General features: G+C 48.5%; 1 protein-coding gene across 1 annotated transcript in view; it reads left to right on the top strand.

The window, feature by feature from the left end:
- Positions 1–18,586, top strand: part of SYT13 (synaptotagmin 13) — a 37,134-nt gene extending 18,548 nt beyond the window's left edge. The window contains exons 2-6 of the mRNA XM_080641774.1: positions 3,895–4,120; positions 6,639–6,773; positions 8,285–8,586; positions 12,641–12,770; positions 14,930–18,586. Coding sequence (XP_080497900.1) covers positions 3,895–4,120; positions 6,639–6,773; positions 8,285–8,586; positions 12,641–12,770; positions 14,930–15,234 — 1,098 coding nt within the window. The 3' untranslated portion in view covers positions 15,235–18,586. The remainder of the gene's footprint in view (positions 1–3,894; positions 4,121–6,638; positions 6,774–8,284; positions 8,587–12,640; positions 12,771–14,929) is intronic.
- The last annotated feature ends 48 nt before the right edge of the window (positions 18,587–18,634 follow it).

An 18,634-nucleotide genomic window follows, 5' to 3' on the forward strand; every position in this document is an offset into this window, starting at 1 on the left:
GAGACTAGCAGGAAGTGAGTCCCCAGGGAAGGGATTTGAGAAAGGATGGGACAGACTTGTAATAAACGGAAGAGGTGTTGGAAGGGATAACAAAAGATGATGCCATGGCAGGGTTGCCATGGAAACACTGCTTGGTGCATGGACCAGACGATATGCTGCTTCAAAGTGAATTTCAACTTTGCAGCTTGAAATATGCTCTCCCCCTAGAACCTGACCCTGTGGGTTGGCAGATAAGCAGCCAAGAAGTAGAGATCTGGTCCCAGCAGCTCCCTAGGAGTGGAGATCTACCAGACAAATGTTTGTGGGGAGCCGAAAGGGCTTGATTTAGAGATGGGGAGGCTGTGCCTGTGAGCAGCTCACCATGCAAGAGGACATTTCTACATCTACCCGACCTTTCTCAAACCGGGCATTTTCATCTCAGCCTCCGGGAGTGCCCACATCATGGTCAGGTTAGGAGCCTCTTAGACATGCAAATTCCTCAGGCTCTACCTAAAACCTCTGAGTCAAACCCCTTGGGGGGTTGCTCTGGGAATCTGAATTTTACATTTTCCCAGGTGAAACTTATGACACCAAATGTGGGCACCAGCGTTTACAAGCCTGTTCCTCTGTCTGCAGGTGCTGGAGGGGGCAGAATAAGAGGTGGTAGGTCAGGCAGTGTCCCAGGCATCAGTTTAAGTGGCACAAAAGCATGGGTGAGTGGTAAAGTATGACTAGAAATGTGCGGAGGTAGGTAAAGGGGTTGGAGGCACAGCAGAGTGGCTCAATGTAGGGTTCTGGAGTGAGTCAGCCTGGGTTTGAATCAAACCTTTACTGTTCAAAAGCTGGCAATGTGTCCTCATCTGTAAGATGGGATTGATCATGGTAGCACTTCCTGATAGGGTTATTATGAGGATCCATTGAGTTCATATTCGAACAGTGCAGAACACAGGTGGACAGAACCACAAGGTAGAAGAGGCTGGGACTCTGAGTTGAAGAAAAACCAGCAGACCCTTTTCAGACTGTGAGAAATCAGCCTTTATTGTATTCAGGCACTGAGGTTTAGGGATTGTTTGTTACATAGCATTGACCTTTCCTGACTGATGCAAGGCTGTTAACAAGTGACCTGCTGGCTTTGAGGATTCAAGCAGTTGTTGGTGTGTGCGAGGATGCTCTACAGAGGGAAAGGGCAGAGGGAGTCAAGTCTTTATGTTGGTTAAGACCGTCTATGTCTATGGCTGCACCCCAAATTTTCTCTAGAAGAGTTATCTATATGATTGGAAGGAAAACTTGGAGAGAGGGTTGTTCCCATGCAGACTCAGCATCTAGGAGTTGATCTTTCCATGGAGGCAAAATTCCATTCACTTCTAGCTTCACTTATCACATATTGGCCAACACAGGGAGAGAGAGTCCTGCTTCTCCATTAGGGGAGAGTGGGGGCAGGAATGAGCAGAGGGACTGTGGTGCCTGCTAGTGTCCTGTGAATATCCTAGGTCACAAAATAAACAGGGGAAACTTTTCATGCTAAAACCATCTTATGGAGTCAAATACAAAATGTCACATGAATTTTAAGATAGAACTAGAAATTTCAAGAAAATTTCCCAACTGCTCCTGAAGACTTCTCGTTCCCTGGAGTAAGCACCCCCATTTTACAGATGAAAACTGGGGACAGAGACTAATTAATCAGACCCAATATTTAAGTAGCAAGTAATTGGACTCCAGCCAAGCTTGTACACTGACCACCAGGTTCTATTTCAAACTCCTGTATACATGACAGTGTGTGTACTGACCAGTATTAGAGCCCAGAGTGACAGGGGTGGTGGCTGCCTCTTCCCTGGCCCAGCTCCCCACGAGGGCTTCACCGTGCTTAGCTGCAGACCCCAGCTGCAATGGCCCATGTTTGGCATCATTCAAATACTCTGTGTCCATCTCTTCCTTCTCCTTTTTAAAGTTCGAGTATAAGGGGCAAAGCCCTTTTCGAGCTGAGTCTGCTTTCTGTGATGCTTTAAGATGGAGCCCCAACATGAAAACCCTAATCAATAAACGGTCCTTGGGTGAAAAAAGTATTCATGTCACAAAAGGGGTCGCCTCTCATCTCTGTAAAGTTAAATGTCTGTTTCCAGTTCATTAATTACATAATTAATTTCTCTTTTCCCAACATAAGCCTCACAGGGAAAGACAGCATCTGTCTTGTCACTTCTGTTTCCTTAACATTTAGCACAGGATCTGGCCTGTACTGGGGCTCAATAAATATTTGTTCAATAAATGAAGGTTTGCCCTCGTCCACCCCATGCCATTAATCTTACTTAGCCTGGATTACAGGAAAGCTGAGCCTGCCAGAGGCCTCTATCCAGGGATGTGGGAGGAAGGGGAGGAGCGGGGGAGGGGGGGGCGGGCATGCACAGGGCCCAGGGCATTACTGAGCCAGCCACCAGTTCGTGTGAAGGGCGACTGCTGGATCGGGGAAGTGTCATCTTCCAAAGGCCACTGAAGACACTCTTGGGAGGGGTAGTGAGGAGGAAGGGAAGAGAATTCTGTGTTTGGCTTCCAGCTTGAAGTGGTCAAGTCCCCCCTGGCCTCCATGGAGTTTTAACTCTTAACACATCTGGGTGACCCCGGGGTAGACACAGAATGTCCCTGTATGCCTCACACATCAACAGCCACTGAGAAGCCCCAGGGTGGGGGCATGGGTGTGACAGTGAGGCTGTGCCCTCTTGAAGCTGCTGGAGTCCGTGCAGAGCTGGCTATGATGGGGAGGAGGAAGTGGTCCAAGGCCCAGAGACACATAGACAGGGCGAATCCAAGGAGAAACATTGGAGGGTCTGGTGCCCCATCCGAGGGTGTTCCTCCAGCTCTGTGCCTGCAATGCCAAGCACAGCGGGACATTCCCTAATTGTTGAATGCCTGGAAACCTTCCCCGGTCCATCCTGCGTCTATGTTCCCAGGACATCTTCCCTGGGTTCATGGGACACTTAGAGAGAGAATCCCCACTTCCAAATCCTGCCACGGCTGCATCACTGTGTGAAGCACAGGTCCTTCCATGGGGATCTGTTCCCCTGCCCGCCTCCTTCCACCCAGGGGTTCTTGCTCTCCACCTATACCTCCCTCAACACCCAAACCTCTTTTCTGCTTCTTGGGCACTGAAATTTAAGCTATTTAAGTGTAAATATAGATGCATTTGAACAATGTGGTAGAACCAGGGTTTTGGAATGCAATACATAGAATTGTACAAGAGAACATGTTCAGTAATCAGCTGCTGCTCTCACTGCTTGAAGAGGCTCATGGCACTAGTCATCAGACTGCTCTCAGCCAGTCCAGGGCTATAAATCACCCTCCACCAAGGGCAGTCATTAACCACACAGGACCTTACCAAGGCCGGGCAAGGATAAACAGCGAACGAGGATGCCTTTGGCTGGATGCAGAGAGGTTTGGGGTTGCGAAGGGGTGGTATCTGACCCTAGGCAGAATTTCTCTACACCAGGGTCGTGACCTCCGATGATGCTGGTTAAAAATGCAGTGCATCAGTTTAGGGTGCTCTTGGCTGCAAGTCACAAAACCCCCAATGCAAGCCAGCTTAAACAAAGAGAGAAAACAAAGAAGCAAGTGGCACAGAGAGCATCAGAGGAAAGACTCCCTACGACAGGCCCAGGTAACTCCTGGGGACTCAGCCATAGGATGGATGGAGGAGGGATGGATGAACACGGCTGACACATCAGTGGGCCCTGGCTTGACTGATGTTGTAGATTCAGGCGGCCTTGGGGATGATGTTTTGCTTCCCAGGTCACACCCCTCAGAGCAGAAGGGAACCCCAGCCCTCCCTCTGCCTCCCATGAAAGGCCAGGTCATCACTACCCCTTCTGTGGGTGGAAGTCAGGCAGGAGGTCTTCTGGAAGACTAACCGGAGTGGTTTGTTTGCAGTTCAACATTAAAAAGTCCACGGAGCCCGTGCAGCCCCGAGCACTCCTCAAGTTCCCAGACATTTACGGCCCCAGGCCATCTGTGACGGCCCCGGAGGTTATCAACTACGCAGACTACACGCTGAGGACCACAGAGGAGCCTGCTGCATCCGCCAGCCCCCAGGCCCCGAATGACAGCCGCCTCAAGAGGCAGGTCACGGAGGAGCTGTTCATCCTTCCTCAGAATGGTAGGGGTCTGCTGCACTCACTGCTCCATGAGCGACACTCAGGGGGTCTGTCAGTGTCTGGGTAGATGCTAGGTGTGGCCAGCTGCAGTGTCTGTGACATTTGACCCTGGGCAAGCAGGTGGGCACAGAACCTCAGGATTACAGTCCTTTATTCCTGCTGACACATTGCCACATTGCTTCTCCCCAAAGCCCCTAGCTTTTCACTGGGAAATGGAAATGGCCTTTCAAGTCATATATACAACTACAGAGAGAGGGGTTAAAGAGTCGTGGCTAAAGCCATGGGTTCAGAGTCATGGGTCAAATTCTCTGCCCTTTTATATACTTGTGTGGCCATGGTGATGTTGCTAAATTCTTTGGGCCTCAGTTTCCTCACCTATAAAGTGGGTTCATACTATTGCCCACTCGGTAAAGTTGTAAAGTATAAATAAAATAATGCATATAAAGTGCTTAGGTCAGGGCCTGGCACTAGGAGGTCATACAAATATATTGTTGTTGCTCTTGTTTCTATTCTACTCATCAAAATCAACATCAAGAATGCAACCCCTTTAGGTGACAGTGCTGTGTTGGGCACTGGGGCAGGTATGCGAAGCAGTACGCAGATAACCCAAAGGAGCACGCAGGCCTTTATAAGGAGGTGACAGCTACAGCTGGGAGGATGGATTGTGTGGTTTGGGGTTTTGTTTGTGTGGTTGGAGGTGGAGACAGTAGAAGCAGAAGCAGCATAACCAGCTTTGTCATTGACCCCCCCGCCTCGCAAAACATGTCCTGGCCTGGCTCCAGCGCCCCTCCAACCTGGCTCAGAACCACAGTGATCAGCCTGGCATTTCCTGGAGAACAGATGCCCGAAGTGCCTATGGTGCGAATGAATCCTGGTTGGCTTTTAGCTCCCAGGTTTGCCAGCCCACATTTTAAATTCACCGACGAAGACCTGAGAGCTTACGGTTGGGAGGAAAACCATTTGCTTGAGGACCCTTGGGGGTGCTAATTATAATCATAATCATGATGGGCTCCCTTTTCTTGGGAGCCCCAGATTTCTCAAAGCTCCGATAAAGCCAGGATTGGACACTCTCCCCCAAGGAGAGCAGGAGAGCAAATCAGAGTCTGGAACTTAGAAGAATTCAGAACACATTAGTGTGTCTTCTCCTTTTCATGGTCCCTCATTCATGTCCTCATCCCATAAGGCAACAACCAAGTTCTGAGTCCACAGAAATCTATCACGAGTTGCTTGATTCACAAGCATGGGCCAGAGGGGAGGCGGATGCCAGATCCCTCAGACACTGTGCCCGTGACGTGCTGGAGGTGTCTACTCCCATAGGCCACAGTCCTCATCAGCTCCTTGTAGAGCTCAAAGTCCCCATTCTTTTTCAATTTTGTTTTGTATTGGTTTCAGGTGTACAGCTCAAAGTCCCAATTTCTGAAGCAGGATCCACTCCTGCTTCTCCAAGTGGTGCTGGCTTTGGTTTGGTTTTTGTTTTGAAGGCTGAGGTGGTCTGAGGGTGGAGAGCTCTGGGTGCCCAACAAGCCCCCTCTGACCCTGACCTTGCTGTGGTTATCCTTGCGGAGCCCTCGGAAGCCAACGGGTCCTGTGTGCATGTGTATCTCACTTTACACATTGCTCACATCCCAGCCAATCTGTTTCTTGTTTAGATGCACCAGGGATCTTTTTCACTACTTGCAGGAACCCAATAAGGAACCATTTTAGAAATCAAATACTCCTTTATATTTATGCCCTCTAAATTAGTTCTGAAAATAAAAAAATTTTAAAATTCCAATTTGCTTAAAGTGGAGTCTGCGGCAGCTGCTGGATCCTTTCCTTCCTGTATTATGTTTGAATAATGAGAGTCTTCCAGATGTTTGGCTCCTATTCAAGTGAGGGGCAGAGCGAGAAGTAAGTAGTTCTGGTTTTAGGAACTTCTGAATTAAAGATAAGGTCATTCATTCATTCAGCAAGTACTTATTGAACATGCACAACAATCAAGTCCACTATCTCTGACCTTGCCCCTGCATCTCCTCCTGACTCATTCTTTGATGCTTCTGTCCAGCCATGAACTACTGGGGAGCAGGGCCTGCACCCTGTGGGAGAGGTGGAGCCAGAGATGGGTTGGGGATGATTCACCTGAAACAGGGTGACCAGAACCACACAGGCTATGACAGTTTTTCTTACTGAAAGCTCAACACGGGTCAGGTCTTGGGCTAAGTACTTTCCCCATTTTATTTTATTTAATACTCACAGTAGCTCTAAGAAGAAGGAACTATTATCATTCTCTTGTAAAGGTGGGGAAACTGAGGTTCGAAGAAATCAAGCAACTTGTTCAAGGTCATATAACTATTAACTGGGCTGTGACGGTCTCTTGAAATAAATGCAAGGCCCAGGAACACAGGTGCTGCCACCATGATTTTGCACCTGCCGGGAAGCTTTGGGTTTGGGTTGGTGGCAGAGATGGCAGAGATGGGAAAGGTGTGATCTGGAAGAGAGGACCCAGCGTGGGTGGCAGGGATGGCGTTACCTTCTTAACAGGTGTGGTGGAGGATGTCTGTGTCATGGAGACCTGGAACCCAGCGAAGGCTGCCAGCTGGAACCAAGCCCCCAAGCTCCACTACTGCCTGCAGTATGACCAGCAGAAGGCAGAACTGTTCGTGACTCACCTGGAAGGTAAGCTCTCAGTTGACGTTCAGGGACTTCTATGGGTCTGTCTCCCTGGAGGAGCTGCACAGGGGGGATGGGAGCACCCACAGCTGGGGGCTGGTGCTGGATTAGCACTCTGCAGCAAGCAGACCCTGAAGCCTGTGATGCTCAGACACACAGCGGGTTTTCTGTCTCTCTCATATACCAGTCCAAAGTGGAGGTGCCTGGTGGGCAGACATCTTTCCTCCAAATGGTGACTCAGGGACCAGGCTCCTTCCATCTGTGGCTCCATAATCCTCTTGGGCCTCCCTGTCATCTGTATCCAGCAGGTGGAAGGAGGGGGAGAACAGGGAGAGGGCACAACCATTTCTTAAAAACTACCTGCACGTGCGATGCATCACTCCTGCTCACATCCCTTTGGCTGGAATCAGTCACAGGGCCACTGATTGCAAAGGAGGCTGGGAAATGTGGCCCATCGGGTGCCCAGCAAAAAGAACAAATGGGGTTTTGATGAACAGTAAGCCATCTCGGCCATGGGTGCCTTTGACATTGGATAGGGCTTTGTGCTGGACACAGAGTGGGTTCTGAATGGGTAGTATTCCTAGCACCAGGTGGTCTTTCCTAAGAGGGTCATGCTGTCTCTGGTCTCTCTACCCTGACAATTATGTTACTATCAGCAAACAAAGAAAACTTTGCGAAGGAATCAGGGGTAACAATGGGCTACTCCGTGGCTCCTGGAAGCTGGGGCTGGATAAATTGGATTTTTGTATTTAATTTAATTTTTTTGAGGGAGTATCTCTCCTTTTTATTTTTAAAAGATTTTTAGCATTTTTATATACTTTATTACATTTCGTCTTCACAATGGTCCCATTTTGCACATTAGGAAACTGAGGTCTAGCAACATCAGGTGACTTGTCTAAGATCACTCCAACTATTGGTGCCAGAGCCAGGACTGCACCCAATTCCCTTGAAGCTCAGTGCGGAGTTCTTTTTATCCGGACACGTGGCCTCAGTACTTCTCTTCCTGGGGAACATCAGCTACAGCGTCTCATGTTATCATTCAGAACCAGTCGTAAAAGCAGCACAGGTGCACATTTCCTCATTGCGAAGCATTGAAAACACCAAGGTTCAGGATATAAAACAACGTACTCAATGATCCACTTCACAAGTGGTTGTGTGACAAACATCTAAAGCACAGAACAAATGATTATGGTGTCAGCAGCAACACTAATGAATCACCTTGGGCAAATCTCAGACTCATGGGGTGGGAAGGGCTCTGGGAAGCACTGAGTCTTATCCCTGTTCTCCAAGGAAGACTAGCACGTGCTGACCTTGGCCCCTCAGGTGAGAGAGCTCTCTCTCAATGTCTTTCTGAAAAGTGATTCTACAAAGCCAAGGTGATCAGCTCTGGGCTTTCTCCACACACCTGAGGTCATGACCTTTAAGCCAGATTCTGCAGCTCAAAGCAGGGCCATGCTTCTCCCCTCCCTGGGTTCTCAAGAAGTTCCATGTCTGTGTTGCTTTGTCCTTGGCTGCAGCTGTGACCAGTGACCACGACGGAGGCTGTGACTGCTATGTCCAAGGCAGCGTAGCCAACAGGACAGGCTCTGTGGAGGCCCAGACGGCCCTGAAGAAGCGGGAGCTGCACACCACCTGGGAGGAAGGCCTGGTGCTCCCCCTGGCGGAGGAGGAGCTCCCCACAGCGACCCTGACTCTGACCCTGAGGACCTGTGACCGCTTCTCCCGCCACAGTGTGGCTGGGGAGCTTCGCCTGGGCCTGGATGGGGTGTCCGTACCTCTGGGGGCCGCCCAGTGGGGGGAGCTGAAGACTTCAATTAAGGTAGAGTTATCTCTCCCCAGGACAGATAAAACCAGTTAGTGGAGCAAGGTATGGCAGGACTGGCCAGTGCTCATGCTCATGGTGTGTGTGTGTGTGTGTGTGTGTGTGTAAGGAAGCCTGGAGTCTTGGACAGTGAGCTGGAGCAGACCCACAGCCAGGATTTGGGATTCCTGGTGTCTAGTTTTACTTCTAGCCACACAAAGACCTCCACTGCCATCGTGTTATGAGTGTGTTGGCTCTGGTGCTGGCGGTATCATCCTCATTTAAATTCATTTCTCATTCCTATGCTCCTACTATGTGCCTGGCACTGCAGGGAAGATGAGCTGCAGGTGGTGCTGTGCCTCCCCGGGTCCAGACAAGGGGACTGAGGCTTGGAGCAGTTCAGTCACTCATGCGGGGTCGCTGTCTGGGACATGGCGAGCTCTGCTGTGAGGCCAGGTTGCTCTGGCTGTAAGTCTCATGCCGTCCCCTCGCCACACGCCATGGAACGCCAGCGGCAGGCACCTTTCCTGGTGGACCCTGCCGGAGTGGGGAGTGCACTTTCACTCCCACCTGCTCCCATCTACATCTCTGCCTTGCCTTATTTTTCTTTTTCTAAGTTTCAGAAAATTGATAAACATTGCCAGCCATCCTCAGCTGGAACTGGGCTGCTCCAAAGCACACTCTCTAATTAGTGTGTGGTTTGGGATTTGTGTGGAGTCGGAGCTGAAGGCCCTGGGAAGAAGAACAAACGCTTTGGTTTATTCATCTGGTAAACCAGCTTTCTCCAGGGATGCCCCCTCACCCACCCCCCCAGCACTCTGGAGACTTTGGTGCCACCCCAAAAGGGCTGAGCTCCAGCCTATACAGGCAAAGTCTCAGGCACCAAAGCCGCTTCTGTCCTTCCCCTGGAAGAGTAAGTCACTCCTTCATTCCACAAATACCTTGCTGGATTTCTACCGTGTGCCAGGAACATTGCCACGAGCTAGGGACACGGCAGTAGTTAGACAAAGCCCTGCCTTTATGGCACATTCACTCTAGTAATCATCACACACGTAGCTGTCATTGTTGCACAAATATACTCTCACAACCATTTGGCCGGCTGGCCTGTTTCCTGCACACGTGAGCAATCTCAGAGGGCAGCCTGGAGTCAGCAGTAGAGGTGGCACTCAGTGTGTGTGGCAGGAGAGACCTTGTCCCAGCTGGAGGGTGTGTGTGAACAGGTGGGCGAAGCCTTCAGTCACTGCAGCCCAGAATGGGTTAACAAAGGTGCCAGCAGTGCCCCAGTTCTCACCGGAAGACACTCAGCCAAAAGTGGCATATGCATCACCAGGGACCATACAGTGACCCACTCCAAGGGAGGCTTGAAGGATTCATTGAGAGCTCAAGAGAAAGATGGGGGGAGGGGGCAGGAAAAGCCAAGGGAGAGCATGGATAAAGGAAGAGAGTTCCAGGCATACCTCGTTTCCTTGAGCTTCGCTTTATTGTACTCCACAGATGTTGCATTTTTTTACAAATTGAAGGCAAGACCCTCCACCTGCAGAAAGATTACGACTCGCTTTATTGCAATACTCACTTCATTGCGGTGGTCTGGAACCGAACCTGCAATATCTCCCGTGATGCCTGTATTTTTGTCAGCAGGCACTTAAAGCAGCAGAGCCAAGGGTCAGGTTAAACCCTCTGGCTGTGGTGCAGCCAGCTGGGCTTGTCTGGGGTCTTGGCACCTACACAAGGTGGTGAGCCCTTCCCGGGCTGACAGGTCCAGCTCCTTTCACCTGGGCTGCAGGGAGTGGAGCGCTCAGGCCTGGTCACCCTATGGCTGCCACCCAGGCCAACCATGGACTTCCAATAAGTGCCCTTGAATCAGCAGGCTGGTGCCCATCCAACTCTGCTGCTATCCCCCTGGGTGCCTGGACAAGGCCCTGGGCCTCAGTTTCCTCACTGTGAAATGAGAGTCTGGGGCAGACTCCAAGGACGCTGGAGAGCAATGGGGTTAGGACTTGGGCTTTGCGGTCAGACCAGACCTCCTTTAAAGGCTGTTTTGCTTCTTGCTGGCTACAGGACCTCAAGCAGTGACATGCTTTTCCTGAGCATCAGGATCTTATACCTAAAATGGGAACAAAATCAGTACTGCTCTTAGAGTTGTTGCCAAGATTAAATGGGATGCCTCGCCCTTCTTTCTCACAAATATTTTTTGTGTCAGCTGGGTGCTGGGTGCTGGGGATGGCTTTGTGGTGCTTACAGCCTAGTGTGACAGCTAATGTAATTACACCCGGCACATAGTAAGTGTTTAATTAATGTTAGCTGCTATGATTCATGACATCGCCAAAGTTCTGGCAGCTCCCAAATCATTCCATCATATGACTAGTCACTGGTGGCAAGTTGAATGGTTGGGGTCACGTTGAAGACAGGTTTCCTGGATGAGAGGTGTGACTCAGGCCGAGGCTGGCCAGCTCCTCCAACCAGCCTCACTCCCAAAGCCCAGGCTGGCCCCATCCATCCAGAAACACTGTCTCACTTAATCTCAAGTAGTGATGGGCGTTCCTTAATAACTCATGGTGATAAAGCAAACAGGTCTACAGTGCTGAGTGTCAGGCACTGTTCTAAGCCATTAAATGTGAACTCAGTTAACTTCTGTAACCCCACCGGTTGGTGTTATTATTCCTGTCTTACAGATGAGGAAAGGGAGGCTTGGAAAAGTTAAGTAACTCGCCCGATGTCATAGCTAGTAAATCGTAGGACTGGAACTCAGACCCAGAGGGTCTGGTTCTAAAGTCTATGCCAGTGGTTCCTAACCTGGGGCACATGCCCCACAGAGGGGCAATTTGATTTTTAAGGGGGGCAATTCAAGAATGAGTGATTAACAGTGAAATTTTTGCCTTTCTTATGGCAAAATATACAGTAGGGGCCTCATATACAGTATATAAACACATATTGTGACATGTTTATGCATCTCAGTCCTCTATTATGTTTTGAAAGTTTATTTGATATTTTTCATATCACTTCATATTATTTTTAAACAATTTCTTCCTTATTACTTCAACTATCCTTTAGTTCTTTTACTTTTTCTCTTTCATGGATGCCAAGTTCTTTGGAAGCTTGTTTAGACCAAGTTAATAGCCTTTTAGGCTTCCTCCATGTGAATAGGAGTTCATTTTTTTAATGATAAGAATTATATGTTGGGGGGGGGGGGAAGGGGCATCAGGATTTTAGAGATGCTTAGGTGGGGCATGGCCAAAAAAAGGTTGGGGACCACTGGTCTATGCTCTTAGCACTACCTTTGGACTGTGACAGACATCTGCCTCCTGTGGGGGCTCTTTTGGTCAATTTTGGTCCCCCAATGGATTTGTTAAAATTCCCGGTAAATTATTGTAGCACTTTCAGGGGAGACACTCTGTGAAGCTGCAGATGGGGATAGACATTTTGGATGCTTCTCCAGGCCTCCACACCTCCTGCCAAGTACAGGGATTACAGGCAGTCTCTGGTGCATTGCCTAACATCGTATGCCTGGCTTTTGTTGACATGGTTGGCCATTCTGTCGACTAAGCAGGGCCCTGCTCAGCATTAGTACATGACATTATTGACTCTCTCAGCTCTGTAGGGGCTGGAAGGAATTGTCTTTTCAAACAGAGTAATGAATCACAACTCCCCACGGCCCCAGGCACCGGATGGGTCAATGCGGTGGTTCTCCACTGTGCTCCCTAGACCTAGCATTCTGTAAAGATGCCCTAGGAACTTGGGCAAGGGCAGATGAAGGGTGAGAGGGAGTCCTGAGCCTCTGCCCAGCCACATCCTGAGTGGCATCCTTTGATCGGTCTTATATGTTGGGTTTGAATATAAGGTAACTGGAAAATCACATTTTGTGGCAAACGAAACAAACGCTTATTGAAACAGATGCACATGTAATCCTTCTGTGCCTCCCTCCCTTCTGCAAGGGTGGAGAAACCAGTGTTGACGGGTAAATGGTTTCTGGGATGCCCGTTGGATACAAGTAGTGGGACCCTAGCCTTACCATTTGTTGATGGGGCAGAAGCCACCCCTAACTGAAGGCATCTCTGACATTCTTGTGTTTCAGGAGCCTTCTGCAGGAACTGGAGAGGTCCTTCTCTCCATCAGCTACCTCCCGGCGGCCAACCGCCTCCTGGTGGTGCTGATTAAGGCCAAGAACCTCCACTCCAACCAGTCCAAGGAGCTGCTGGGGAAGGGTGAGTGAGGTGTGAGAGGAGGATGTGTGCAGAGGGAGGTAACACCTGGAAGACAATGGGGACAGGTGAGCAGGGAGGTGGCAAATGAGGACATTTGTGGAGTCAGCTCAGCTGTGTCCTCTACCCCAAGCTCAAATGAATTTTTAAAGGACACACACTCACTTCTTTAAGTTTGTATCATTTATCCATTGGCCAATCCCATCCGTTAGAGCCCAGGTATGAGCTCACACTTGCCGGGGACTCCCAACCTTGGAGATCCACTGGGAGAATGATCAGTCTTACTCCTGGGTCACAGGAAGCCAAGGGTCGGGCTGTAGCCATGGAGTGGAGTATCTGGTTATAGAGGAAACTTGGCCCAGACTTTTTACGACCTGGCTGGGCCCACCTCACAGGCAGGTGTCAGCATCCCAGGTTCCCTTCTCCTGTCTCAACTAGCCATTCCTGTGCTCCCCACACCCACCCAGTCTCTTCTCTTTTCTCAGCCTTTGCCAACCTGGCACCCCCACACCAGCTGGGTGTGGGTGATGGCAGAAGGTGTGTGGGTGCCTGGGCAGAGGCAGCCTGAAGCTTCAGGCATCTGTGCCCCACATACTCAAATAAACATCTCTTCAACATTCTGGAAGCCTCAGTTTCTCCTTCTGGATACTCAGCCCAGCCCCCAAGTCAGGGGGCCAAACAGGTTCTCTTGTCAGAGGAGGAAACATTGCTGGTTACCATATGGTACCTGGACCCGGAGCCAAGTGCTCATGGCAGCATATAATAGATAGATATTTATAGCAGGATACAAATAAAGAATTACCACTGCGTTCAGAATCTCTGAGCAAAAGCTCTTGGGTGAATGAAATCAGAAGAATTGGCCTTGCTGACAGATTCCTGAGCCAAAGGTCAGACATCAATGCCTTTTCCTCACCCCCTGCAGACACTTCTTTGCTTCTTGCTCCCTTTTTATAGCTCCTGTCAGGACAATTACAGCAAAACACTTTGTCTCTCAAATATCTGCTGAAATAACAAACTAACCACCCAGGGGTGATAATTATAGCAATAAATGCAGAGGAGCAATTATTCTCACATTAGCTTTGGGAACTTTGACTAATGAAAACTTGATCTGGGTCCCGAGCCTTGATGTACATGAAAGCTCTTCTGGTGGCCTGTTTCCCTGGGGGTGGGAGGTGAGGTGGAATTCCTAGGGGGGCAGCTCTATCAGTGCAGTGCCCACGGGCCAAGGCAGCCTACCCTGACCCTCCACGTGCAGTTGGAGTCCTCAAGTAAAACTTAAAAAAGAACAGAGGAGAAGAACTCATCCAACCAGCAGGTGACCCACTATCTTCATAATAGACAAACATGCTTGGTTGGAGAACCAAGGACATGAAGACATGGGGTGGCTTCGTTTTTCTGGACTGAATTTAAAATGAAGCTGCAGGATGTATGAGCCCTTGTCCTGGGCCTGGTTTGATGTGGGACGTACAGGCACATGGAAAGGCTCATGGCAAAGGGTGTTTTCCTGGTTGTCCGCTAGCATGACACAATCATGGGCCACCCACTGACCAGCCTTACATATTACTAGAGGCCCAATGCACAAATATTTGTGCAAGAATGGGCCTTCTTTCCCCTGGCTGCCGGCAATGCCTTTGCTCTGGCTGGTGCCGCCTTTCCGTCTTCCCACGCTGCCCAGAGGCCCGGAATGGCTGGGGCAGTGCGGAATGCCTGCGTCGTCACCATGGCGATGATGCAAGCGTCCCGCCCCTCCCCCTGCTGCTCAGTGCCTGCATATGCAAATTAACCTGCCATCTTTGTTGGTTAATTTGCATACTCACTCCTGATTGGCTGGTGGGCATCGCGAAGGTACGGTCAATTTGCATCTTACTCTTTTATTAGTGTAGATGCTATTGTCTGTTTTCCATACTTGAGTATACATTCTATGAGGCAGGGACTTTTGCTGTATTCCCAGGTCTAGACCAGTGTCCTCCACATGGTGGGCACTGAATAATTGTTGAATTAATTGGGGGGGGGCGCATAAAGAGGGAGTCTCAGTGCAGACCTTGAACCAGAGACCCTTTCTTTCCATCCCTAAGAGAGAGCATTGTCCTGGGCCTCACCACATCCCAGAAACTCACTCTTGACCCTTCTCTCTGACTCTCTTTCCCTCTGTCCCTGCCCAGATGTCTCTGTCAAGGTGACCTTAAAGCACCAAGCTCGGAAGCTGAAAAAGAAGCAGACAAAACGAGCCAAGCACAAGATCAACCCTGTGTGGAATGAGATGATTATGTTCGAGCTGCCAGATGACCTGCTGCAGGCCTCCAGCGTGGAGTTGGAGGTGCTGGGCCAGGAGGAGGAGGGGCAGAGCTGCGTGCTGGGCCACTGCAGCCTGGGCCTGCACGCCTCAGGCTCTGAGCGCAGCCACTGGGAGGAGATGCTCAAAAACCCACGCCGGCAGATTGCCATGTGGCACCAGCTGCACCTGTAGCAGCTTCCCAGTCCACCTCCTTTCTCGGGCACAGCCCTGCCCCTTCAGTCCCAGCTGTCCTCTGTGACCTCTTCTTTGTGCTGCATCCTCATAATGACACTCAGAAGACAGACATCTTTGCAAAGACCAGGACCCTATTCCTCTCTCATCACACCCCTGTGTCTAAACAATGAGCAGGAGAGGGCAGTGTGTGGACATATGGGTCACACTGGGGAATGCATTTTGCTGATCTGTGTCACAGAAGAGACACTTAGCAAATACAGACCATGTGCGGGTTTTGAGGGTGGGCATGTTAGTCCAGATGCAGAGAAAGCTGAGTTTGGGGAATAATAGATACAAAGAATGTGTTTTCTTAAAAGTGAACATTTCAAAAATGATGAAGAAAATAAAAGTATCCTGGATCTACTCATAGCATTAGAGATTGTTAGGGTGAGTTGGAATCTCAGCCAGCATGAAGTCATGCTCCCGGACCAGGCAGCAGTAATCCAGCAGTTCTCAAACCCTCAGTGTGTGAAGAAATCACCAGCAGACTCCTGGGCCCACCTGTAGACATTCCAAACCAGTGTTCCTGGCCGGACCCCAGGAGCCTGCCTTTTAACAAGCATCGGTGGTCTGGATGCAGAGGTTGGAGCACTGCGCTTGGAGGAATCCCTTCTACAACATTCCAGACAGGTTTTCACACCCTTAACACCCTGGGGCAGCCAGTTCCAGCACTGGACATCTCAACCATCAGTGTGACATTTGGAAGCCTGTAGATTTTTAATTATTTTAATTCTTAACATTTTTCATTTGTGCTTTTCAGATTCTGCTCTTGGAATGAATTTGTACTTTTTATTGAATAGCTTTATTGTTTTATCTCAGAAACAGTTTATATTATATTTGGGGGGGACCTTCCTTGAGAGCGTGGGATCCCCCTATTAGTTATTGGGCCCTAGTTGTCACATCCACCAGCATCACCAAAGTGACCCTCCAAGATAGACTCATCGCTTCTAGCAGTCCAGCCACTTCAGTAAGAATTCAGTTTGGGGCACATATTAATTTAGTCTATTATGTCTGGCTCCGTGGAGTTGGAGAAGGAAGATAATTTTAAATAGGAAACAAAGACTTTTACAAATGTGCCTCCCACTTCAGTTTTCAGGGCCTGTCGCTTTAAAATCAATAAGTAACCAGCAGCTAGGTTTCAGATTCCTACCTTATTATTCCAAATAGCTGTCCATATCATTAATTAAATGATGAGCCTTGTGGAGTGGATATACTTGCCCTTGAGCCAGGACTTCTGGGTTCTGTTGTTGGCTGTCTTCTAAGCAGGACTGATGACATGGCATTAACTGGGTCAATGCTGTGATTGATAGATGAAAGTGTGCTTGAAAACTGTAGGCACTCCCTGGCTAGAAGCAAACTCTGAAACCACCAGCAGATCATCTTTAAGCTTTAAGTTGGCAGCTGACAATGCCTAGAAAGTGCCAGAACCATCCCAGGCATTTTCAGAACCATGAATTCTGCATTTGGACTCCTTAATACTGACATCCAAATTCTGGGCCTTCCAATGTCATCCTAGTGCTGATCTAAATGAGAATTTCTAGACAAGGTGGGTTAGGGCTATCCTTCAACCTCAACAAGTCATTCTTGGCCTCCCCCTGAGAATCTGAGAAGGGATCTTATCACCCTTAGTTATCATTTTTCCTTTCTGTACCAAAGTAGAAAATCATTAGAAACAACTTCTACCTACCCTCTGAAGAAACAGAAAAAATATCTAATCCCTCTTTAATGGGAAAATCTTTCAGATAATTAGAAATCTTGATCACTAACATTTACCACCTCCTGCCAAGTTTTTTTTTAGGCAAAGCATTTGTTAGTGATTTCCTATATCATGTTTTTGAGATACCCTCACTCTGGTTTCCTTTTTCTTTTTTTTTTGGTTGGCACAGCTAAAAGAGAACAGAACATTCCCTATGTAAGCTGATCAGTACTTTCTTCTTGGTAACATCTGCTACTTCAATCTAGAAAAGTTTGGATTCTAGGCTTAAAATCAGGAAATATGGTTCCACTTCCTTACAAATCTATGTACCTGCCTTATAGTCACACCAAAGGATGCTTGAGATGGGTTGGGTAGGGTCTCTGATTCCAGAAATATCAACTCCACCCATGCTCATTCCACCATGAGGCATTCATTTCTTTGGATCTCAGAGGTTTAGTTTTCCAGAGTCTGTAAACTAAAGGTTGCCACTGATAAGAATCAAATGCCACCACAGAACATGTTGGGTGTCAGCTGTCATCTCTCTTACCAGACAGGCACAGAAATGAGATAGATTTTACAGGGTTTTTGTCTGGTGTGTTTTGACACCTTGAATAAAGTTGGCTCATGGGCCCTAAGTACAGTATTTGTTGAATGAATTAACGAGTGAAGGATGGATAGGGGAGTAGACAGAAAAGGACACTGCAACTGGCATAACAATCAGAGTCCTAGCTGATTTCTCCATGATAAAGGCATCAGAAATCCCAGTTGGCCTAGAAATTCATGACATTGAGTATTACCATTCACCTACTCTCAATTTGTAACTCTGTGTAAATGTCATTGATGATAGAAGAGAATATAATCGCTGTGCTTTTCTACCCAAACTTCGTCTTGGTGAATTTTATATTATTCAGAGATATCAGACTGCCAAACCCAAAAACTTCAGCACTCTTTACATCAGCTTACCTAGTACCAGATACATTTGCAATTTACTACCACATTAGCGTAATTGGGTGTGTGAGTGCATTTGATTTTTTGAAAGGAACACCTGGTCCTTTGCCAGGGAGTGTTTTCTAAGAAGGGCATGAAGCAGAGATGAAAATAAAGTAAGAAACCATCTCCAACTGGCTGTTGCCCACACGGTGATCTGGTTCTTTCATAGATATGGCAATGGATATAAAGAATTGAGAGTCCACCCTCATTAATCTTGGCTCCACTTCTTACATCACATTAATATCTATTTGTTGAGTGCCTATTGGTCAAGATCTTGCACGCGTCCATTTCCATTTGGGACATGACTCTTGCTGTGGGTTGAGTGACAAATCACCCCATGTAGAGAGCAAGATGGGGCAATTCCGTTGGGATGTGAGGAGTCCTGGGTGGCAGGCAGCTATTGCCTAAGCCAAACTGAGGTGAGGACCGTGAAACAAGAGATCTAGCCCTTGTGATTTGTTTCTGCCACCCGTGTTTCCTGTTGTCAATGCTAAGTGTGTGTTTGTTTGAAATTATGAACCTAAGCACAAAAAAAGACGCATGAGACATTGTAGTCATATGTCTGGTGTCACACTTTGGAGCAAAAACCTTTCAGTGGTAAATAAATAATTTCCAACTGGGTTAGCTACCTGGTGTTTTCTTCTTTTTACTTAACATTTAAGACATATAAAA

This window comes from Plecotus auritus, assembly GCF_963455305.1.
Source record: "Plecotus auritus genome assembly, chromosome: 9".
In the NCBI taxonomy this organism is placed as follows: Eukaryota; Metazoa; Chordata; class Mammalia; order Chiroptera; family Vespertilionidae; genus Plecotus; species Plecotus auritus.